This window comes from Nerophis ophidion, linkage group LG13 (genome assembly GCF_033978795.1).
Source record: "Nerophis ophidion isolate RoL-2023_Sa linkage group LG13, RoL_Noph_v1.0, whole genome shotgun sequence".
Classification (NCBI taxonomy): Eukaryota; Metazoa; Chordata; class Actinopteri; order Syngnathiformes; family Syngnathidae; genus Nerophis; species Nerophis ophidion.
This window is the reverse complement of record NC_084623.1, coordinates 27,282,402-27,307,539: the sequence shown is the minus strand read 5'-3', so window position 1 is coordinate 27,307,539 and position 25,138 is coordinate 27,282,402. Positions and strand designations below refer to the sequence as shown.

General features: G+C 39.1%; 1 protein-coding gene across 2 annotated transcripts in view; it reads right to left on the bottom strand.

The window, feature by feature from the left end:
• Window positions 1-440: 440 nt before the first annotated feature.
• Window positions 441-25,138, bottom strand: part of LOC133564381 (inactive dipeptidyl peptidase 10-like) — a 326,503-nt gene continuing 301,805 nt past the window's right edge. For both annotated transcript variants that reach the window (XM_061918637.1, XM_061918636.1), the window contains exons 20-26: window positions 20,495-20,689; window positions 17,773-17,827; window positions 11,918-12,017; window positions 7,769-7,827; window positions 6,012-6,084; window positions 5,682-5,755; window positions 441-1,564 (exon numbers count right to left, since the gene is read on the bottom strand). In XM_061918637.1, coding sequence (XP_061774621.1) covers window positions 1,427-1,564; window positions 5,682-5,755; window positions 6,012-6,084; window positions 7,769-7,827; window positions 11,918-12,017; window positions 17,773-17,827; window positions 20,495-20,689 — 694 coding nt within the window. In that variant the 3' untranslated portion in view covers window positions 441-1,426. The remainder of the gene's footprint in view (window positions 1,565-5,681; window positions 5,756-6,011; window positions 6,085-7,768; window positions 7,828-11,917; window positions 12,018-17,772; window positions 17,828-20,494; window positions 20,690-25,138) is intronic.

Below are 25,138 nucleotides of genomic sequence, written 5' to 3'. Positions count from 1 at the left end.
ATATAAAAATTAATGTTGCACGTTGTAGTGTGTTAATATTGTTTCTGCATGAGTAGAATGTAGTTTGGTAATATTGTGTTTGTAGTACAGTGTAATATTGTTTATGTTGTACAGTGTAGTGTAGCAGTGTTGTGTGAACAGTACAGTGTAGTGTATTAATGTTGTTCATGCAGTACAATGTATTATATCAATATTTATGATGTGTATTGCAGTTTATTACTGTTGTGTAGGCTACAGTGTATTATTTAACAAAGTATGTAGTACAGTGTAGTGTCAAAATGTTGCGTATGCAATACAGTGTGTTATATAAATCTTGTTTATGCAGTAAAGAAGTGACTCTGAAACTTTTTTCACCAGGTACCACTTCAGAAAACACTTGGCTCTCCAAGTACCAACAAAATGACCAAAATTAAAATACAGTAATGTAGTACGCCTACATATTCATTATAAACAAAGCAGAGGTTTAATTTAACAAGTATAGTTCATATTTTTGGACACTGTAACATTATACACACATTTTGAACAGTAACACTGTATATAAATATTGGAAATCAAGTGATTCTTTGGTGTACCACTTGATGGAGTCATCGTACCACTACTGTTTGTGAATCATTGGTGAAGTGTATTAATATTGTTAATGCAGTACAGTGTAGTATAGTACTGCAATCACTTGTACATGAAAGAGAACACACGCCTCTTACATAAGCAAATGGCGCCAGTCAGCAATTGATAAGAAGAAAAAGAAACAGTCCAAGATGTCCAAGTTATGGAAAATGATTGCTGGTTTTAAAAAAAGCATCTTTGATGAAGATGTCACACTTGAAGTTTATGTCATCAGCTATCATCGCCATCTAACAGAGATCTGACATGTCTTTCCCAAAGATTCTCTCATTCCACTGACGAGTTGTTTTGCCACCAGGCAGAATAGAGATTAATTGTTATGCAGAACAGTTGTTCCCCATCCGCTGCAGAACACAACGACAATAACAACCCTAATGCGACCACCCCAAGAACACACAGGGGAAATCCCCACTTCAAATTTAGAAGTGAATAAATGTTTTGGATGAAAGGTCAAAGGTCTTCAACAAACTAGAGTTGAGGTGCGTCCAGTCAGGATTTGAATGATGACGTATGAATGAGAATGTACACATATTTCATATACTCTTCAGAAGATGTGAGCAAAGTGTCTTCCACAAGAGAGACAAGTGTTATCGGTGGATTCCCAGCATGCACTTGGATGATGTGGACGATCAGTCATCCCGCAAACGATGGCAACGGTATCCAGTGTGCTTTGCTGTAAAGGTTATTTCCTGCCTCAGTAAAAAGTGTCACCTTCATCTCCGATGTCCAGAAGTTGTCTTTTTTAACAAACATGTGTCCTTTCCACCATGTCTTGGTCCAAAACAGATCTACTTAAAGCCTGATCTTACACTTCCTCTTCCTCTTCGTCATCAGTCGGTGGCAGGAGCGACTCCTTCAGGCAGTCCCTGTAGAAGTGGTTGAGTGCGGCATACATGTGCTGCTGGCTCTGATCCGACAGGAAATGACCTTCGTCTGGGTAGAGCTGGTAAGAAAGAAGCACAAAGAGAACTGTGGTTCAAAATAATACATTATTATACAAATAGAAAATGTATAATTCAAAATACTTAAAATATACAAGTGTGTCAAGTGTTGGCATGAAATATAATACTCAAGTTCCTAGAATAGTCCAATTATAACTACTTTTGTAAAAGAACAATAGTACCGGTATCTACAACAATGTACTAAAACAAACCAAATAGAAGCACTGTAAAGCCCAGTTAGGACACATGCCTACTTTAAGTGTTCCTCGTGCGGGAATGGGAAGAAGGTGGGAGCGGGGCTAACGGGGTTGTATCCATTGCTACAGAGCACTATTGGCGTTCAGTAGCCCACTGTATGAAGTGCATACTTGGCAACCCTCCCGGATTTTCCGGGAGACTCCCAAAATTCAGCGCCTCTCCCGAAAACCTCCCAGGACAAATTTTCCCCCGAAAATCTCCCGAAATTCACGCGGAGCTGGAGGCCACGCCCCCCAACATTGAGTCAGACCTGACTCAATGTTGTGACCCTCTTAAACAGGACAATACTGCCATCTACTATACATAGAATAGAATGTAAATATATTCTACATTTGTTCTGAAGCCCACAGTAAAGAGACGTGACTTCATCACGTCGCCTGGTTATTGACTCCAACCCAATATATTACACCGTCGACGGGCAAAAGGAAGAAATACGCTTGCAAGTTCCAGAACGATTGGAAACAAGAATTGAAGGCGGAGGGGTATGTTGCCTGTAAATTTTGTAGAACAGACATCTCCATTGAACACGGTGGCCGAACGGATATTCAGTCATGAACGGTCAGCGAAGCACAAAGCGTCCGCAGCGCAGCATCGTTCACAACCCAGTATTATGGCCCACCTCGCAAAATGGAGACTGTAGACCCGATGGTGTATCTTTTGCTGAGACAAAGATGGCTATGCTGATAGCTGGAAGCAACATCCCGTTCTCATTTGCAGATGTCTACAACAAATCCGTGAAGGATATGTTCCCGGATTCGGAGATCGCTCGCCAATACGCAAATGGCAGAACAAAGGTTACTCAAATAGTGAAAGGTAAGTGTTGTTGTTGTTTTTTTACTAACCAGCAAGCACAGTACTGTTAGTAGAACAACTATGTTTTTATTACTGTGTATTTGATAGGTGCCGTCGGAAATTCAACTTTTTCTTTTATTTATATGTATAATAAAATAAATATATATAGCTAGAATTCACTGAAAGTCAAGTATTTCATACATATATATTTATATATATATATACATATATCTATATATATATAGATATATGTATATATATATATATATATCTATATATATGGGACGGCGTGGCGCAGTGGGAGAGTGGCCGTGCGCAACCCGAGGGTCACTGGTTCAAATCCCACCTAGAACCAACTTCGTCACGTCCGTTGTGTCCTGAGCAAGACACTTCGCCCTTGCTCCTGATGGGTGCTGGGGAGCGCCTTGCATGGCAGCTCCCTCCATCAGTGTGTGAATGTGTGTGTGAATGGGTAAATGTGGAAGTAGTGTCAAAGCGCTTTGAGTACCTTGAAGGTAGAAAAGCGCTATACAAGTACAACCCATTTATTTATTTATTTATATATATATATATATGAAATATGTATGAAATACTCGAGTCTTAACGACACCCCCCACCCAACCACGCCTCCGCCCCACCCCCGACCACGCACCCCCACCCACCCCCACCTCCCGAAATCGGAGGTCTCAAGGTTGGCAAGTATGCTGAAGGGGAGGGATGAAATCGTAGTTGTTCAGAGAGATGGAATCTTTGCTAATGCAGAGCCCTCTGCTGGGTCTGCCGTTGAAGATATCTGTGGTTTTGGAAAGGCTTCTCTTCACGAGCAGCTTTCACCACCGTCAGCAGTGCATTATCTCTTTATCTTTGCAACTGCTGTGCCACATCATTATGCTGTGCTCAGGTTGCTCTCCAACACACATCTGTAGAAAAATCCTAAGGATAGAGCTACCTAGTCCAGCACGCCACAGCTTCCTGTGGTAGTAGAGACACTGGTATGCCTTTTTGAGCAGACAGGAGGTGTTGTGAATCAAGTTGAGGTCCCTGGATAGATGCTGGAGACAACTTACACAGCTGCTCCTCCAATGCGCAAGACAGAAGGGTGGTGTCTGACCTTCCTTAGGAAAACTACCATTTCCTTGGTCTTATTTTACATTGATTGTTGATTGAACAACAAAGGTTGTTGCTTTTGCATCTATCCACCGAATGTTCAAGTGCCTCTCTGTACTCAGACTCATCGTTGTCTCTGATGCGTCTGACTACTGCTGGGTTCTCTACACATTTCACAATAGGTTGTGTGTGTAGCTGTACAGTCATAGGTCAGTAGTGTGAAGAGGAGGGAGATCAACACACAATCCTGGGGGGAGCCAGTGCTGTGTTGTGGATCATGACAGTCAGTGGTCTGTTCTACAGTACGTCCAGGACCCAGTTTCCTAGTGACACACTCAGCCTTAACATGCCCAGCTTCTTCACCGGGGTTTTGGGGATAATGGTGTTGAAGGCGTAGGTGAAGTCCACACAGAGGGCACGGGGCCTCTTCACTATACCACTAGTTTAGGTTTCCCAGAGCGGCAGGACATTGAAGGCAGATCTGATGGTAAAGCTCACCCTGAAAGCCTCCATCTCCCATAGCTCTTTCGCCAATATGGTCCACTTTAGGCTTGAGGTAGTTTGGGCTATAAAGGAATCACTTAAATCCAGTAGCATCACCTCCAGACTGACTTTTAAATACTTACCCAATACTCCTGCGGCACCTCAGAATGCCTAGCCACGTCTTTGCATAACAACTTAACAGTCTATTTAGCTTTAGCCAGCCAGGAAGCAACGTTCAATAAATTAAACATCCATCCATCCATCCATTTTCTTCTGCTTATTCCCTTTGGGTTTGCGGGGGGCGCTGGAGCCTATCTCAGCTGAAATCGGGCGGAAGGCAACAATATTTGTAAAACCTTAACATTAGCTATAGTTGAACAAAGGGATGGACGACAGCGCAAGAAAGACAGCACATTTCTGTCTAAGCTCTTTAGGTCGTTGGCTACTTTTTTGCTGAGGTAAGCTATCTGCTTTATGTTCCAAAGATAGGTATCATACCAATGACCTTGGGGCCCTTACAGGCTTCTTAGAGACTGTTAGAATAGGTTCCTCAGTGGTCTATGGCGTGCTCTTGTTAAGTTGGTTCCAGGTTGCCTTATCATGCCTATTTTTTTCTCCTCTGGAACAGAGTTGTTGATGTGGAGTCTCTGTTGATGCTTTTTTTGGCATCCTTTATTCCTTGTTTTTGTTTTCAAGTCTTGGGTGACACGAACCTCTGTCCAGCCACATACAAGCTGTCTCTCGGCTTTGCAGTTGCAAGTTTAATTAGAGCATGTTGCGTGGCACAGCCATGAAGAAATAAAAAAGGATCAGTTACAAGCCTCCCCACAGCAATGGCGCAGCAACTGGTGGAACAAACCCCGAAGATCAACCCCGAACCATCCATTTGGTAGATGGTCAACAAACCAAAGAAACAAAACACAATCAACCGTGAAGCTAACTGTGCAGCCATGCATTCTGCACCTACTGAAGCAGCAACCAGCAGACAATATCTAAAAGGTTGAAGAAGACACCACAGAAAGTTTGGTCTCCCAAGGAATTAACGACCAGCATTTCTCGTGCGAGCCCCCCACATCATGAAAGACTAGTTTGGTCACAGTAAGGCTGAACTGTTGCTGTAAGTACACAGGCAAACATGCAACAACCAAGGTGAAACCAAAATCTCTGCAGTTACCCTCTGAGGTAAATGCTGTACAATATTATATTTGTTCATAAAACTAATGTTTATAAGTGTGTTGTCATGTTACATTTTAAAATGGTGTTGTTTTGGGGGCCCAGCCCAGATCAAATTGATTTCATTACATTTTTCGCTCCTCAGCAACCAAGTAACCTGCAATGCTTTTTGGTGTATGCCGTGGCAGTGCTACTCATAAGTCATCCAGCATCCAGTTGAAATGAAGGTTTGTGTACACAATTCAGTTAATTTTTCATTTGCATTCATGTTTTTAATAAGGTGGGTGTTGTTTTTGTGAGACTTGCCTGCATTGAATAGTTTGCTCCAACTTTCACCAGATTCTTCACAAGCTCAGCTGTGTGTTGGAAGTGGATGTTAGCTGCAGACAAAAAGTTACAGTTCATTTTCTGGTCAAAATTAGCCAAAATACATCAACAAATTATGTATGCACCTCTCAACAGAGAATGTTTTTTTTTTTTTCTAAAAATCATCAATTTAGATAAGCCACTTCCATTTTATCCTCTGATTAAACCAATTTGCCTCATTACCTACCAGGATTGTTTGCTTCTTTGTACTCGGCAGCGAAGCACGACAGATTCAGCATATTTATTTCCGGACAATTTATTTTCACTTACCATCTGCTGTGCCGTGCACCAGCAGCAACGTCTGCTCTCGTAGCGCATGAACATTTTGCAGCACACTGGAGAACTGCAACGGTAAAGACGAAAAGTCACATACAAGCAATATGTTTTTTATGCACAAAATAAACACTTCACTCATCCTGGATTTGCATTATCAATTGTGTTACTAGGGTGATGAGATGGATATTGTTCAGGTCTCTCGATATTTTCTTATTATATTAGTTATTATACTTAATTATATGTTCTTTTGTTAAGTTGTTATCTATGTACCTTAAATAGGGTTAAAGTTTTAAAGGTAAATCTTCTAAATGTTATTTTTATAAATGTTACCATAAATGTAGTATCACAAAAGTAAACAATGTAAATGTTATGATAAAAATTATTACAAAGGTATTGTTATAAGCTTTAATATTTCATAAGTTGACATTATAAATTATATTATAAAGGTTATTATTATAAATGTTTTATTATAAATATTATCATAAATATTGTTGTTTTTTGGCTGCATCATTAACTGTTTTATAAAGGTTGGTATTACACTTGATATTATTGTTCTTTTACTTATAGCATTTCCAACCTTCTAAAATTTTAAAACTAAATTTTGAACCTGGTTTATTTGTAACCTGTTTTTTACTGGCTTGGAAATGCAGCATAATTTCGTTCTGCAATGCATACATTTGAATTATACATGTTATTATTGCAAAGGGTAACATTATAAAGAATAAGTAAAATGTTATATTTTTATAAATGTTATTAATATGTTATTGTGATAAATGTTAGCATTATAAAGTTTTTTTTTTTACGATGATCCATCCATCCATCCATCCATTTACTACTGCGATTCCCTTTTGGTGTCGCGGGTGGTGCTGGAGCCTATCTCAGCTGCATTCGGGCGGAAGGCGGTGTACACCCTGGACAAGTCGCCACCTTATCACAGGGCCAACACAGATATACAGACAACATTCACACTCACATTCACACACTGGGGCCAATTTAGTGTTGCCAATAAACTTATCCCCAGGTGCGTGTCTTTGGAAGTGGGAGGAAGCCGGAGCACCCAGAGGGAACCCACGCCGTCACGGGGAGAACATGCAAACCCCCCACAGAAAGATCCCGAGCCCGGGATTGAACTCAGGACTACTCAGGACCTTCGTATTGTGAGGCACATGCATTAACCCCTGTACCAGATTATTATTATTAATGTACATCAATTAGTACAAAGATTAAAATTGATATCATTATAAAGGTTTTTATTATTTAAAAGTTAGTATTCCGAAGGTTATTTTTATACATTATATTGTTATACATGTAATTATTACACATTTTAACATTCTACATAATAATATAAAAGTAGTTATTACATAAATGTCATTATTAGAAACTGTATTGTTATGAATATCATTATTACAAAGGTTAACATTATAAATAGTAGTATTAGTGGTATTGTATCAAAATTATTATCAGAAAAGTTATTATTAGAAACGTTTTTGTTATGCATGTAATTATTACAAAGCTTACCTAACATACATGTAATAAAGGTATTTATTATATAAAGGGTATTATTATCATATTATTATAAATGTTATTGAGATAGGCGCCAGCGCCCCCCGTGACCCCAAAAGGGAATAAGCGGTAGAAAATGGATGGATGGATGGATGTTTAAAATGTTATTATCATAAAATGTAATATCTTAAAAGTTATTTCAAATGTTATTGTTATACATGTTATTATTAATGTTATTTTATACCCACCTGGTATCTGCTGTCGTCCAGTGGAGGCATGCCAAGATATCGCTCAGAGAAGGCGGATGCTATTCAAATGACAAACGATACATTTTTTATTACAATAGTTAAACGTTGTAAACAAAAAGTACACTGAGTGTGCCGAGAATACTGTAATACAGTATGAGCAGTATTGCAGTAATGATGTTTATTCAAAGTGTAGCATCATCCCAGCAAACTTCTCAATTGGTTACTTCCTGTTTTCTGTCTTGTCTTTCCTGTCTGTTGTGTTTGCAGGAACCTTTCTGTGGTGACTGAGTGGGGTGGAACACCACGTAAATTAAGCAATCAGGAATGCACAATATGCATATTTTTCAAACCGTTAGTGAAACACATAACTTCCCGATTCTCAAGCTTGATAGGATAACACATCTATGTCACATGTTTTTCAAATGTAAATTTAAGTGTAAAATATGCACACCTTTCTTTGCGACGGGCAGTTTAGGCATCTTCTTAGGCTTTCAAAACACTGTTGTAGTGATGTTAGGGTTTTAGGTGGCTGATAAGGTTAGATGTGCCGATGCGTAAGGTTTTTTTCCCCCCCTCCTAGCTGACAGTTTGTAGATCATTTGGTGCACATAGCACACAAAGGGCCTGATAAAATGAACTTAATAACACACGCAAAGCTGATCTACTAAGCTTGTGCACAGAGGATCCTGTGTCTTATGTGAGCAAAAAAGTGAGGGTGTCTGTCTTTGTGAATATGCAGAATATATACTGATCATCAGAATGCCCACAGTACTGAGAGGTAAGGATGGGACTGTGTGATTTATCAACAGTAAAACTGTTTTGCGGCTGCTGTTTTGCATCTATATTAAATACAGATGGGAATAGCAGCTGTGAGAAAGGAGGCGATCGTGCTGCAGCTCCATCCTTCTTCATATGCTTGTCAACATTAACGTTTTGGCAAAAATAAACATATTAGACATAATGTCTATTCAGCTGTATCATTTTATAATTTTAATAGCTGCTGGATGACATAAAACAAATGTAATTGATAGATTTTGGTGCACACTGCTGTTTTTTTTTTAAAGGCAATTGTTTTTTCATTTAGATAATACATTATTAGATTATGTCTCTTATATGAAAAATCGTCTCGCAATAAGCATTGTCTAGCATTTGAATCATTACGGAAATGTGCTGTAGTTTTGTGACAATCTGCAAAGCGGGCTGTCAGCGTGCCAAACCAGTTTCTGTTGTCTAGATTGCAGAAAAGGTGTTACAGATAATAGATGTGTGCTGCTTGTTTAACATTGCAAAAATCCACAGGTTGGAGAGTGTAATAACATAAATGTGGAGGAAAATGTGTTTCCATAGGCACAAAATGCCGGTAGTACACGCTAGAGATGCGCGGTTTGCGGTCTCATCCACGGAGTCCGCAGATAAACCGCGGGTCGGGCGTGTGTCATGACGAAAAATTAGTTTCGGGCGGGTGGCAGATGAACCATTTGGAATTATTTGATATTCATAGTTCAGGGATCAGCAACCTTTGACACTCAAAGGGCCATTTTGACCCGCATCACAAAGTAAAGAAACAACAGGAGCCGCAAACGTTCTCGTGAATATCTGCTGGCGGTCACCCATTTAACAAGAACTAGGGCGTGCTATAAAGAGATTGCCTTTGACGCCTTCTACAACATGTATTAACTGCATGCCAGTCCAGCAACATGTTATATGTGGCTTCCACAGACACACGTACACGACTGAGAGGCATACTGGGTGACACAGAGTACACTGATGGTTGTGATATAAACAATTTTAACACTCTTACTAATATGCACCACGCTGTGAAGCCACACCAAACAAGAATGACAAACACATTTCGGGAGAACCTCCTCACAGTAACACAACATAAACGCAACAAAACAAATACCCAGAATCCTTTGCATCCATGAGTGTTCCTGACTATATTATACACCCCGCTAGCACCAAACCCCCCCCCCCTCCTCCCGTGCGTTGGTAAGATGGGTGGGGTTTGGTGCTAGCGGGGTGTAAAATATAGTCAGGAATACTCATGGATGCAAAGGATCCTGGGTATGTGTTGTGTTAAAATTGTTTATATCACAACCATCAGTGTACTCTGTGTCACCCAGTATTGCCTTTCAATCTTGTACGTCTGTCTGCGGATGCTGCACACAACATGTTACTGGACTGGCAAACATTTTGTACATGTTGTTGAAGGTGTCAAAGTCATTGGCTTTATAGCACGCCTTTAATATTGTTATCTGAATAAGCACCAGCAAACAGTACGGAAATGTTTGCGGCTCTCATTATCTTTTATTCTCTTTGAAACGGGTCAATATAGATCTATGAATGGAAAAAGCTGACGACCCCTGATATATAACAAAGGGCGGGTGGCAGGCAGTTGCGGTGTTGATAAAATGTTGGTGCGGGTGGATAACAACTTTAGTGATGCGGTTGCGGATGATATAATTGACTATCCGCGCATCTCTAGTACACGCATTCAAATAATTCATCCTGCAGCTCTTTTGCGCTTGTTATCATTTACACACAGTCTTAGTAGATCACATACGACATGCCTACTAACAATACTGTACATACAGTAGTTATAGTTTTCACCTGCTGTTTAGTGTGTGGTATTGGGATCTTAGTAAATTAGGCCCAACATGTCTTCTTCTGGCCCTGCGATGAGGTGGCGACTTGTCCAGGGTGTACCCTGCCTTCCGCCCGATTGTAGCTGAGATAGGCGCCAGCGCCCCCCGCGACCCCGAAAGGGAATAAGCGGTAGGAAATGGATGGATGGATGGATGTCTTCTTCTGAAACAGTGAAGAAGCACCACCCAAATGACGCCATGCTTGCCTACAATGAACTAAGGTGAAGTTTACAACGAGGCACAGAGGAGAAGAGGAACATTTGCTCAGCTCAACCCACTTACATCACAACTCGGGTAAACTCGCCATATTGGCTCTATATTCATTAGTCTGATATGGACAATTAACATCGTTCATAAACCCTTCATCCGCACCAGGAAGATGTTAAATTATTCCTCATGCTAAGAATTCCACAATCCTCATTCATGCTCATTGAGTTCTTTGAAATCCACTTGTTTTTTACCTGTTTTATGAGTAGGTTTTGGTTATTACTTTTTACCTTTGTTTTCTTCCTCTCTTCCTGGACTGCCTTGTTGCTTTGTTCTTGGTAAGTATTGTTTACCGGGCCTTCGTGTATTCTCTTTTGGACACACTGAGCCTGATCTACTAATGGTCTGAGTGTTCTAAAACATGTCCAAACTAGATATCACTCGCAAAGCTGATCTACTAAACTTGTGCGCAGAGCATTGCGTCTGTTAGGTGAGCAGAATAGGGACCGCAATCCATTTAGCGTGTCTGCTATCATGAATATGCAGATCAATTGCTGCTAATTAAACACCGACAATACTGGGAGGACAAGATGCACATAACATTATTTTACACAAAGATTTATCAAGGCACATTACTGTTCTTGATGGCACTTTTGTTTGTCTTTATTTAGCACATCTGAAAAGTAAGTGCAAACTGGCACAGTTACACATATCCAAAAAAAAAGGTGATCATCCATTTTCTACCGCTTGTCCATTTTGGGGTTGCGGGGGGTGCTGGATCCTATCTCAGCTGCTTTCGGGTAGAAGGCGAGGTACACCCTGGGCAAGTCGCCACCTAATCAAATAAATAATGATAATTCTCCGTATGTGTGTGTCAACATATTTGGACTGTCAGAAAAAAAAAGTATACATATTTTGTCTGTTCAGCAAAATAATTTTTTATGACCTATTAGTACCTGTTTTTTGTGTATTTAGAATCTGCATAAGTCCCTCAAATTTTGAATCAAAGAAAAGCTGTTTAGGCCATGATATCTGTGTCTTTGTAGATCAGGCCCTCTGACTTTTTATTCAATTTCTATATTTTCTCCACAGCTTTGTCCGTTGTTTTTATTTGCACTTATTTCTATGAATTTTTTAACTTGCTGTAAGACTTTTGTAGTTTAGTAGTTTGTATATATTTAAGATACAGTGTGTTATTTAAAAAAATCCCAGGTCTGTGTTGCGGTCTAAAAGCTAAAAGTTCACATTCTGTAATTTCAGACACTGAATTATGTTTTTGGAAAGATTTTATACTCACCATACAGTTTCCAGTCTGTGACAGGTGACATTGCACATGCACATTTGAATAAACTATCTGTCGACTTGAGCATCATTAATACAATGTAGGCTCCATAACCCTGTAGGCAGAAACACAAAATAATGTATTTGATTATTCAGTCCCTCTATTATCTTGCAGGCTTTTTTCCAATTGTTGCGGCTTAGAAATTCTGAATTTGCGATAGTTTTTTTTCTTGAAGTTGCAGCAACAATAATTTTGCCACACCTTGTGTGCGTGTCTGTGACAATCTTTGGTACTTAAACTTAAAAGTTGCAGTGTTTTGAGGCTTTTTCCCCACTAGTATTAAATAAACTTGTGATTTTATGAATCTGTTATCAATGCCGTAAGGGTTCATTGTAACCTTAACCTAAACAAGGACATGATTTCAACAACAACTGGAAACAAATATTGTATTGATGTTGAACTTGTTTGTTTTATACCACACAAAACTTAAACATAGACACTAAATGGCAGTAAAAGCACCTACTCAGAGCTTGTTGCCAAATTTCTGAACTTGTTTAATTAATTATAATTAATACTAGTAATAAATAATACTGAAATAATCCACCAACGGCTTGTTTAATGTCCGCTGTCTGTCCAGAAGTTGCAGACATTCTCTGTGTATGTTTCATGCTCAAAAAGTGTTTTTTCATCCTAACCATTCATTTATGTTCCAACATATTTACCTCTGCATGATAAGAGTATTTGGAACTATGGAGAGGTATCTTGTTGGTATATGAGAGATGGTGAGAGATTACTATTCTAAGAGATTTAAAAAAATTTTAAACAGAATATATTATCATATTCTACATTTCTGTCATGTAAATGCTGCCTCTTTGCGATGTCACTATTGCAAATGAAAATCTGTTCTTAATTGCCTTACCCTGGATGAATAAATATATAAATACAGAAGTATAGAAGTATGTTGATATACTATATTACCCAGAAGGTTGTAGACAGGAACAGTAAGTTTTCAGGGAGAACGACAATTGTGTCGTTTGAGCAATAATAAGTTAATTTATATGGAGCCGAAACACTGCCAGTAAGATTGATATTGGTATCGAAAAAAAACACATTGTAAAAAAATCTCTATTGCCACTGAAAAAATGATTTGGCAACAAATTAATACAAACATTGAAAACAAGACAATCATTTTGGTGGATATTTTTTTTGTATAATAACATGTTTTCGATGCCAATAAACATATTTTTGTACACTTTTGATATTGTGTGTTTCACAATTTTTTTTTCAAGTTTTCCTTTTTCACATTGGCTTCTCTTTTTTAAAATTTTGCTTGTCTTTTTTACAGTTTCAAATTTATGGCAATGATTTGAAATGGACGGCGCGTGCCTGTGAGCTTGGAATACAAAAAGTTTACCCAAAAGCAGTTTTACTAGACTTGGGCTTGCAGGTTAAACATCGTAGATGAAGACAGGAGGAACGAAACCCTCTAAATCAAGTTTAAGTTCTGTGTTATATTTGTCTTAACCTAGCCATACTTTGGGGAGGTAGCATAAGTGGTACAGAAATTAAATAGGCATTTTTAAATTATTCATGTTTGTCTCGATGTAGCCGTGATATTTGGCAAAACTGAGTATGGAACAATACTTTTTACAGTTCTACGCGGAGAGAAAAAATACAACTTTAAAATGTAAGTATAGCTGTATTTATTCATTTAAAACATTTGACACCAGACATGCAACGCTTGGTGTGACATGAGTAAAAACAATTTTTGTTAAAATACAAGACTGACTATCGTAAGTTGAGCGAGTTCTGTGCGGTTCTTCCTCTTGTTCTTCAGAGAGAGAGCCTCAAATCTTAGCTGTTGCGCAATACCGATGCACCTAGTACCTGTGGCACTCACCTCAATCCCTGCCAAACGCCTGGAGAGACTGGTTATCAAACACAGTGAAGTTTGGTCAACAGAAGACACTATCACCATTGTTTTCACACGCTATTGTAGCAACTAGAGCATAAAAAACATGCGCGGCTCCTCTTTGTGGACTAATGTTTAGCTTTTAACACAATCCAGCCATACAGACTGCGCCCTAAACACTGGCAACTGGGACTTAACATCACCCTGTGCAACTGGATCTGAAAATCTGTAACAAGTCACACAGATTGTTAGAGTGGACAATAACACTTCCTCCGCCGTTGTCATCAACACTGGGGTGCCTCAGGAGTGTGTGCCGAGCCCCCTGCTCTACTCTCTTCACCCATGACTTGACAACACCCTCCTCCTCCTCCAACCTCATTGTCAAGTTCACCGACAACACTACTGTCCTCGGACTCGTAAGCACTAACAATGAGACGGAAATAGGAGTAAGGTGCAACATCTTGCGTCATGACAACAATAACCCAGTCTAAAACATCAAAATGCCCAAGTAAATTATTGTGGATTTTCGCAGGAAGGGACTCAAGAACCACAGACCTCTATCCATTAGCTCGGACGTGGTGGAGAGGGTCAGCAGTTTTAAATTCTTCGGGGTGACTGTGGTGGAGGACCTGTCCTGGAGCACTCGCATTGTCTTCGCAGCAGGGAAGGCCCAACAAGGCCTCTACTACCTGAAAAAGCTGAGGAGCACCTACATTCCCAGACCTCTGATGGTGAACCCTTTCAACTACGTCATCTGCAGTGTCTTAACTTATGGATTTTTCGTGTGGTTATCCATCTCCACTAAAGCGGACCTACAGTCACTCCAACGAGTGGTAAAAGCGGCAGGGAAAGTCATCGGGACTCGTCTTCCAGAGATCAGTTCCATTTTCACCACTCGCTGTCTAGGAGAGTGCAGAACATCCTGTGTGACCGTCACCACCCTGCCCATCATCTGTTCCACCTGCTGCCCTTAGTAGAACTACTACAAACCCCGTTTCCATATGAGTTGGGAAATTGTGTTGGATGTAAATATAAACGGAATGCAATGCTTCGCAAATCCTTTTCAACCTATATTCAATTGAATGCAGTACAAAGACAAGATATTTGATGTTCAAACTCATAAACTTAATTTTTTTTTGCAAATAATAATTAACTTGGAATTTCATGACTGTAACACGTGCCAAAGTAGTTGGGAAAGGGCATGTCCACCACTGTGTTAAATCACCTTTTCTTTTAACAACACTCAATAAACGTTTGGGAACTGAGGAAACTAATTGTTGAAACTTTGAAAGTGGAATTCTTTCCCATTCTTGTTTTATGTAGAGCTTCAGTCGTTCAACAGTCCGGGGTCTCCGCTGTTGTATTTTAAGCTTCATAATGCGCCACACATTTTCGATGGAAGACAGGCCTGGACTGCAGGCAGGCCAGGAAAGTACCCGCACTCTTTTACTACGACGCCACGCTGTTGTAACACTTGTTTTGCTGAAATAGGCAATTGCTTGGATGACAACATATGTTGTTCCAAAACCTGTATGGACCATTCAGCATTAATGGTGCCGTCCACAGTTTCCAAATAGAATTTTAAATGTGGACTTGTCCGACCACAGAACACCTTGCCACTTTGCATCAGTCCATCTTAGATAAGCTCGGGCCCAGCCAAGCCAGCGGCGTTTCAGGAAATTGTTGATAAATGGCTTTGGCTTTGCATAGTAGGGTTTTTAACTTGCTCTTACAGACGTAGCGACCAACTGTAGTTACTGACAGTGGTTTTCTGAAGCGTTCCTGAGCCCATATGGTGATATTCTTTACATACTGATGTCGGTTTCTGATGCAGTACCGCCTGAGGGATCAAAAGTCCGTAATATCATCACCCGCTCGACATCCGTTGCTTTCGGTCCCCTAGAGGAGGGGTGGGGGGGTTGCCCACATATGAGGTCCTCTCCAAGGTTCTCATAGTCATCATTGTCACTGGCGTCCCACTGGGTCATCACTGTCACCGACGTCCCACTGGGTGTCAATTTTCCTTGCCCTTATGTGGGTTCTTCCGAGGATGTCGTAGTCGTAGTGGCTTGAGAAATTTGTGATTTAGGGCTATATGAATAAACATTGATTGATTGATTGACTTACGTGCAGTTATTTCTCCCGATTCTCTGAACTTTTTGATGATTTTACGGACCGTAGAAGGTAAAATCCTTAAATTCCTTGCAATAGCTCATTGAGAAATGTTGTTCTAAAACTGTTTGACAATTTGCTTACAAAGTGGTGACCCTCACCCCATCCTTGTTTGTGAATTACTTAGCATTTCATGGAAGCTGCTTTTATACCCAATCATGGCACCAGCCTGTTCCGCATTAGCCTGCACACCTGTGGGATGTTCCATATAAGTGTTTGATGAGCATTCTTCAACTTTATCAGTATTTATTATCACCTTTCCCAACTTCTTTTTCACATGTTGCTGGAATCAAATTCTAAAGTTAATGATTATTTAAAAAAAAAAAAAAAAAAATTTATCAGTTTGAACATCAAATATGTTGTCTTTGTAGCATATTAAACTGAATATGGGTGGAAAATTATTTGCAAATCATTGTATTCCATTTATATTTACATGTAACACAATTTCCCAACTCATGGAAACGGAGTTTGTACATCAAATAGCAAATACTAACAAGGTTTTTATGTAATGGCATTAATTTATTGCGAACATGCATACAGTTAAGATATGCTGATACACATATTAACAATTTCACATCTCAACATGTCTGAAAAAGAATAGGAAGCAGCAAAGTTGATTTAATCCTACACCTTTACCTTTTCTCAGCAATCACTAACATGTGTTCACTCCCTGTGTTTAATTTGTGACACGAACCACCTAATGACTAAATAAAAATGTTATAAAGTACATATGAATAGATGATAAATAGATTGCAATTCCCATATTTGTTAATCATGTGATAGACCAGTGGTTTTCAAATGGGGGTACGCGTACCCCTGGGAGTACTTGAAGGTATGCCAAGGGGTACGTGAGATTTTTTTTTAAATATTCTAAAAATAGCAACAATTAAAAAATCCTTTATGAATATATTTATTGAATAATACTTCAACAAAATAAGAATGTAAGTTCATAAACTGTGAAAAGAAATGCAACAATGCAATATTCAGTGTTGACTGCTGGATTTTTTTGTGGACATGTTCCATAAATATTGATGTTAAAGATTTATTTTTTTGTGAAGAAATATTTAGAATTAAGTTAATGAATCCAGATGGATCTCTATTACAATCCCCAAAGAGGGCACTTTAAGTTGATGATTACTTCTATGTGTAGAAATCTTTATTTATAATTGAATCACATGTTTATTTTTCGACAAGTTTTGTGTTATTTTTATATATTTTTTTCCAAATAGTTCAAGAAAGACCACTACAAATGATCAATATTTTGCACTGTTATACAATTTAATAAATCAGAAACTGATGACATAGTGCTGTATTTTACTTCTTTATCTCTTTTTTTTCAACCAAAAATGCTTTGCTCTCATTGTGCGGTACTTGAATTAGAAAAATGGTGAACATTAATAAGGTTGAGAACCACTGTGATAGACGATAGATTAAACATTCTGAAACGTATTGTTAAAAAAAAAATGCTTCAGAAAGTTTATCAGGCTTATTTCTCCTTGTACTTTGTACACACTTTGAGTTTGAACAGGTTCATAAACTTGATCATATAAATACATTGTTTGACTTCTTTGTTTAATCAAATCCATACTAACGTACTAAAGATTTTATGTGTTGTATGTACATCTGAATGTTTTAACTTAAATTTGTCTCTAAGGATATATTTCTCCTCTTTTCTTCTGAAAAAGAAGGCGTGTCTTTAGTTTTATCTGTACTATTATACAAATTAGCATGTAAGGATAATAAATGTAAATACATACATGCAAAATTAAGAAAAAAAACAGCTCACCTTTCCAAAAACTGCTACGCGTGTTTTATCAATGTATGGAAACTTCATCATGTATCTGTAACAACACAAAGGAGATGAGTTGCAGTTTTAATGAAATAGCAAGCACATTTGTTATATTTCCAGTTGTGTGGGACTAATTTCTACCACTTTTGTACGAATCTTTTAAAATAAACTCATCATTGATAGCAGTATGAGACTTTTTTAAGAAGCGCAGTCGCTCTGTTTCAACTCTTTATTAAAGTGCAGAGTTCAAACTGAACACCTGTTTTCAAACTGTGTAAACCAGTAAAACTGGAATTATGATCAATATTATTTGACATGATTTCATAGTATTTTTACTTTTGGATGCACTTTTAGTTGGGAACAAAAGGAAATGGATCCCCTTGCAGGTAATGGTAGGAAAAAGCTCCCTATCAACAAGCATTATGGCCATTTGGTTGCTGAGATAGAGGGACGTAAACACTGCCACCATGTTAACAACTGAGAAACATGTCTGAAGACTTCCAGGCTTGATTACACCCCCCCCTTTATTTATGTGAAGGACAGCTAGAGTATCATAGACCTAAAACTGGGCGATATGGATTGTATTAATATCTCCATATTTTTAGGCCATGTCACGATACACAATATTTATCTCGATATTTTGCCTTAGCCTTCAATGAACACTTGATGCATATAATCACAACAGTATGATGATTCTATGTGTCCATATTAAAACATTCTTGTTCATACTGCATTAATACTATCTGCTCATTTTAAACTTTCATGCAGAGATGGAAATCACAACTAAGTCAATTTACCAAAACTGTATTTTTTAAACAGTGGCACAAACATTCATGTCATTTCAAAACAGAAAGGGCAAGATTGTCAGAGACATTTTAAAACAAGCTATTAGTGCACTTTTGTGCATGATTTCACACAAATTGTGTATTTCATACTTGCCAACCTTGACATCTCCGATTTCGGGAGGTGGGTTTTAGGGGGTGTTTTCGGGGGTTAGGCGAGGACGTGGTTGGGGGCGGGGCGTTGTTTGGGGCGTAGTTAAGAGGGGAGAAGTATATTTACAGCTATCCATCCATCCAATTCCTTCAGCTTATTCCCTTTGGGGTTTCGGGGGGCACTTGTGCCTATCTCAGCTACAATCGGGCGGAAGGCGGTGTACACCCTGGACAAGTCGCCTCCTGATCGCAGTATGTGTAAAAATCTTTATTTATAATTGAATCACTTGTTTATTTTGCAACAAGTTTTTAGTTATTTTTATATCTTTTTTTCCAAATAGTTGAAGAAAGACCACTACAAATTAGCAATATTTTTCACTGTTATACAATTTAATAAATCAGAAACTGACAACATAGTGCTGTATTTTACTTCGTTATCTTTTTTTTTCCAACAAAAAATGCTTTGCTCTGATTAGGGGGTACTTGAATTAAAAACATGTTGACAGGGGGTACATCTCTGAAAAAAGGTTGAGAACCACTGCTCTAAAAGCCGTAGATGTTATTGTCACATATGCATGCACAGTAGATTGCTGTATTGTCCTGTTTAAGAGTGTCACAGCATTGCTGTTTACGGCAGGCAAACTGCTTTACGGTAAACGAAAACGTCACTGCTGTTGTTGTGTGTTGTTGCCGCGCTGGGAGGACGTTAATGAGACTGCCTAACAATAAACCCACATAAGAAACCAAAAACTCGCCTTCGATCATTCTACAGTTATAACGTCATTGGGCAGTCACTCCGTTTGTATTGTGGGAAAGCGGACGTGAAAACAGGCTGTCGACACGTCACTCGGGTCCGCATGGAGCTGGAGGGGGCGTGACACGAACCACCTAATTTCGGGAGATTTTCGGGAGAAAATTTGTCCCGGGAGGTTTTCGGGAGAGGCGCTGAATTTCGGGAGTCTCCCGGAAAATCCGGGAGGGTTGGCAAGTATGGTGTATTTCCTTCGCTATGTGGTAGGTTACTGCGGACGTTATCCCCTGTTTTTGACTATTTTTTTCATACGGTGTTGATCTGGAAATGGAAGACGCCAGGCTCAATTGGGTCAGTGCTGTTTACTTTCGCATTTTTTTGGCTGTTGCACCGGCCAAGATGTTGACATGCGCAGTTTCAAGCAATCCTTATTCTCTAGAGGGTGACTTTTCAAATGATGCTACAAATTAGTAGCGCTGCTACTTTTTGTAGCAATGCTTTTGCCGCATAGTTTACATATTACGGTTGTCTGTTCGACATCTTCCTGCTTGATGCCAAACCACCCAGACAATGGACCCCGTGCTGTTTTTCTTGGAATTCATTCCGCTTCCTCTATTTGTTACCAGATTCGCACCTTCTCTCTCTCGTATTACCACTTGCAGTGATCCGTTAGCATCAACTGCCACAGCTAACTTTACCCATGCTGCTACTTCTCTGCTCCGTGAGAGCGTATGATGTTGCTCGCGCAACAGTAGTGCTGTATGTAACAAGGTGCACTTGTTTTATCTTTCTGTGGGCAGGAGAGACAAGAAAGAGTGAAAAAAGCTTGTAGTCTAATGCCCGCAACTCAAAGCAACTAGAACGTACTCTTGAACACTCACGATATAGTCATTTTCTACATCGCGCAGAGACAAACCCGCGATATATCGAGTATATTCAATATATCGCCCAGCCCTACATAGAACATTGTAAAACATAAACATGACTGATTGTAGTACTAAATAACTTGCATTGACAGGAAAGGACAACTTACTCCACTGCAGCGATCTGGTCCTGAACATCCACAGTTCCAAGTCTCTGGTGGACCTCATGAAGAACCCTCTGGCCTTGGAAGCCGCTTCCCCGCCCATCCAGGCGAGCCACGATGACGTTGTCTGAGCTTACCAGCACGGAATCCCAGCCCAGACTGAAGCGGTCACTCACAGCTTGACCACCAGGGGTGCCATCGCTGTTGAATTCAAAGAAAATATAAAGACACATATTTTGTTGCATTCATGCTTGCTTAAGTTAAAGTACCCATGATTGTCACACACACACTAGGTGTGGCAAAATTATTCTCTGCATTTGACCCGGAAATTATTTTTGGTGATTTAACCCCAAATTCCAACCCTTGATGCTCAGTGTCAAGCAGGGAGGTTACGGGTCCCATTTTTATAGTTTTTGGTATGACTTGGCCGGGGTTTAGATCTCACAACCTACCGATCTCAGGGTAACCACCAAGCTATTGAGCAGGTATTTTGTGTACTTTTGTTACTACTATAACTAAATAACTTATTCTCAATGAGACATACACTTAAATACACGTTTAAGGATATTCAATTCTTCTAGGGAAAGTAAATCAATACAAAACTACATACTGCGAACCAGAGGTGTCCCGATTGGAAATTGATATTGGTTTGATGTCAGAAAAAAACAAAAACAAGCTGGAACGATAGATCATTTAAAATATCCTATAAAAGCAGTCCTGCAGTGTGTTTACTTGTTCAAAACAGGACAGGTAGTTAACATCTAAATGTCCTCCAATAAGCACACAAAGTTGGTCTTTTCTTGTATTTTAGTCAAGTCATTTACAAAAGGTAAACCTGGTAGGCTATAGGCTACAATGAGCTAGCAGCTACACAACTGCTAAGCCCACAATCGCACACAAAGTAATAAATGTTCTTCATATACAATATTTCAATCTAAAATCGCACATGAGTCAATATAAACAAGTATCAAATAATTATAATTGCAATTTACTGACACAAATTCTCCAAGGCAAAAACAGACATGAAAGTATCTAGTCGCAAACATATCTGCATCATTCAACTTACTAAGCCCAACTTTATAAAATATCCTAACCACAAACCGTGTCACGGAAAAATTACCACTTGTCGGAGTATCATCTCATGCAATTGAGTGTCAAAGCAAATAATCCATGTGTTGCTGATTAAGTCTCTTCACTTCTTTCAATTTAATACGACTGCAAAATAATCCATCGTGGACAAAGAAAGGTCTGATTGCCAGTACTTTGAAAAAAAAAAAGGTAAGAATCACAACTGAATGTAAGAAATAAATTGTAGTAAAGTACAAAGGTGGTTCTCCTTGTCCCTCCTTCCTCTCTGCTCATCACCATCTTTGCAAACACAATTGTTCTTAGAAGTTAAAAGTAACATTAAAGGAGCCATATGTATAAATAATATTAAGTCATCATTAAATAGCCCTGACAAGTCAAAAGGCATTTCTAAATCATTTTCTTTTCCAATACCTCGGGATATGCTTATTTCAAAATTAGATTTACAGCCTGTAAATCTTGTCATTGGTTTCATTTTGATGTCCTTCCTTCTACCATTTGACCAAGTAAAAACGTCAGTGAGTGTGTCACATCCAGGTTACTATGTACGCACCGCCCTTTTCGTGTGGTTACTGCCACTGGTAAAGTTACCAAACATGTCAGACTTTAGTAGATCTAAAAGGCCTCGTTACGATTCTCAACTTATGACAACTTCATAACAAAGCCAAGACCAAAACGAGGATTTGTATTGGGGATGCCTTGGAAAGATGGAGACGATTGAAGGTGGAGAAGATTTTTTCATCTGACGTCAAACCTGCTTATTTCCTCCCGGATAAATGAGTAAGGCATTTACGTTTTTTTATTACTTGTAATAAATGGAAATTGGGTATGTAAACTATGTTGTCGAATACAGTCTATGCACGAGCTAATATGCTCGTGCAACAAATGCTTAGTTAGATGGTGCTTTGCTCCTAGTGTAATACATATAGCATACAGGCCAACGGGGGGAATACAAACCCCGTTTCCATATGAGTTGGGAAATTGTGTTAGATGTAAATATAAACGGAATACAATAATTTGCAAATAATTTTTAACCCTTATTCAGTTGAATATGCTACAAAGACAACATATTTGATGTTCAAACTGATAAACATTTTTTTTTTTTTTTTGCAAATAATCATTAACTTTTCAATTGGATGCCAGTAACACGTGACAAAGAAGTTTGGAAAGGTGGCAATAAATACTGATAAAGTTGAGGTATGCTCATCAAACACTTATTTAGAACATCCCACAGGTGTGCAGGCTGATTGGGAACAGGTGGGTGCCATGATTGGGTATAAAAGCAGCTTCAATGAAATGCTAAGTAATTCACAAACAAGGATGGGGCAGGGGTCACCAATTTTTAAGTAAATTGTCAAACAGTTTTAGAACAACATTTCTCAATGAGCTATTGCAAAGAATTTAGGGATTTTCCCATCTAAGGTCCGTAAAATCATCAAAAGGTTCAGAGAATCTGGAGAAATCACTGCACGTAAGCGATGATATTACAGGCCGTTGATCCCTCAGGCGGTACTGCATCAAAAACAGACATCAGTGTGTAAAGGATATCACCAAATGGGCTCAGGAACACTTCATAAAACCACTGTCAGTAACTACTGTTGGTCGGGACATCTGTAAGTGCAAGTTAAAACTCTGCTATGCAAAGCAAAACTCATTTATAAATAACACCAAGGAATGCCGCTGCCTTCGCTGGGTCCGAGCTCATCTAAAATGGACTGATGCAAAGTGGAAAGGTGTTCTGTGCTCTGACGAGTCCACATTTCAAATCATATTTGGAAACTGTGGACGTGGTGTCCTCCAGAACAAAGAGGAAAATAACCATCCAGATTGTTATAGGTGCGAAGTTCAAAAGCCAGCATCTGTGATGGTATGGGGGTGTATTAGTGTCCAAGGCATGGGTAACTTACACATCTGTGAAGGCACCATTAATGCTGAATGGTCCATACAGGTTTTGGAACAACATATATTGTCATCCAAGCAACATTATCATGGACGCCCCTGCTTATTTCAGCAAGACAATGCCAAGCCACGTGTTATAACAGCGTGGTTTGGTAATAAAATAGCGTGGGTACTTTCCTGGTCCACCAGCAGTCCAGACCTGTCTCCCATTGAAAATGTGTGGCGCATTATGAAGCGTAAAATACGACTAAATCTCTACATAAAACAAGAATGGGAAAGAATTCCACTTTCAAAGCTTCAACAATTAGTTTCCTCAGTTCCCAAACGTTTATTGAGTGTTGTTAAAAGAAAAGGTGATGTAACACAGTGGTAAACATGCCCTTTCCCAACTACTTTGGCACGTGTTGCAGCCATGAAATTCTAAGTTAATTATTATTTGCAAGAAAAAATAAAGTTTATGAGTTTGAACATCAAATATCTTGTCTTTATAGTGCATTCAACTGAGTATAGGTTGAAAAGGATTTGCAAATCATTGTATTCCGTTTATATTTACATCTAACACAATTTCCCAACTCATATGGAAACAGGGTTTGTATATGCCGTTAGCCTGTATGTCGATGTGAATTCGAACTGAAAGGGTAAAATATACTTTCCACGAATAAAACATGTGGATATGAGCAGTGTCAGTGCCTATTTTGTTCTCAATACGCTGATAGGCTGAGGAAATGGGTTAGCGCGGCTGTCATCATGGCAATATGAAACATATGGAAACAGCCAAATCACATGATAAAAGAATCCTTCATTTGTGTTGGCATATTGTGGACTACATTACCAAGTTATATGGCAATCTGAAACTTTTGGAACAATAGCCTATGGATGGTATAATGTCTCCTCTTTAGTTTTGGACGTACATTGGGCTGCTAAGCATGCTTTACTTATTTTCACCAGTATAACCATCGCTAGCGTTGATTGTAGTTTGTTTAAATCTTTGTTTTCTGATAGTATTGCAATTTATTGTAAAATTGTACGCAGGCATGACATACCTCTTCCTGAAAGTAGCCTAATTTCTGTTTAAAATGTGTTGGTTGGAGATTTGTTATTGACAAAATGCTTATCTTTTTAGCTATTATGGTCTCAGAATCTCAACCATTAGTAAGAGGCAGTAGAAGTTTGAAGTTACTGGGAGAAACCCAGTCGATCGAGATGGATTCTGCTGATTATCTGGCAACCTCAGTCAGGGAGAGAAGGAGGGGACTAAAGAATTTTGACCATGATTGCAGTACCATTTCTGGCCACATTATTACATATGGCATCTTTATAGCTTGTATGTCACAGATGTCTATGATAAGTATTAACAAGAATTTTGATAAGATACCACCAATTAGGGTGTCACGATAAATTATTTACCACCTCCCACCTATCTACCAGAGCCACCGCGTGAGTCACAGCAGAGTGGAGCGGGTAACCCATTTGTGCAGTTCCTTTCTGGCCTTTTCCAAAGCCTTGGACAAACTTTTCAGAGGACTATCCCCTTTCCTACTCCCTTCTGTGGCTGTGTTAGGGTCTTGGCAGTGTGGCAGAATTTTCCATTTATTTCTGTACCCTTGCTGCCGAGAGCGATTGGAACCAGCTTGCTCTTTTGGACACTTTCTGCTTTGATCACAT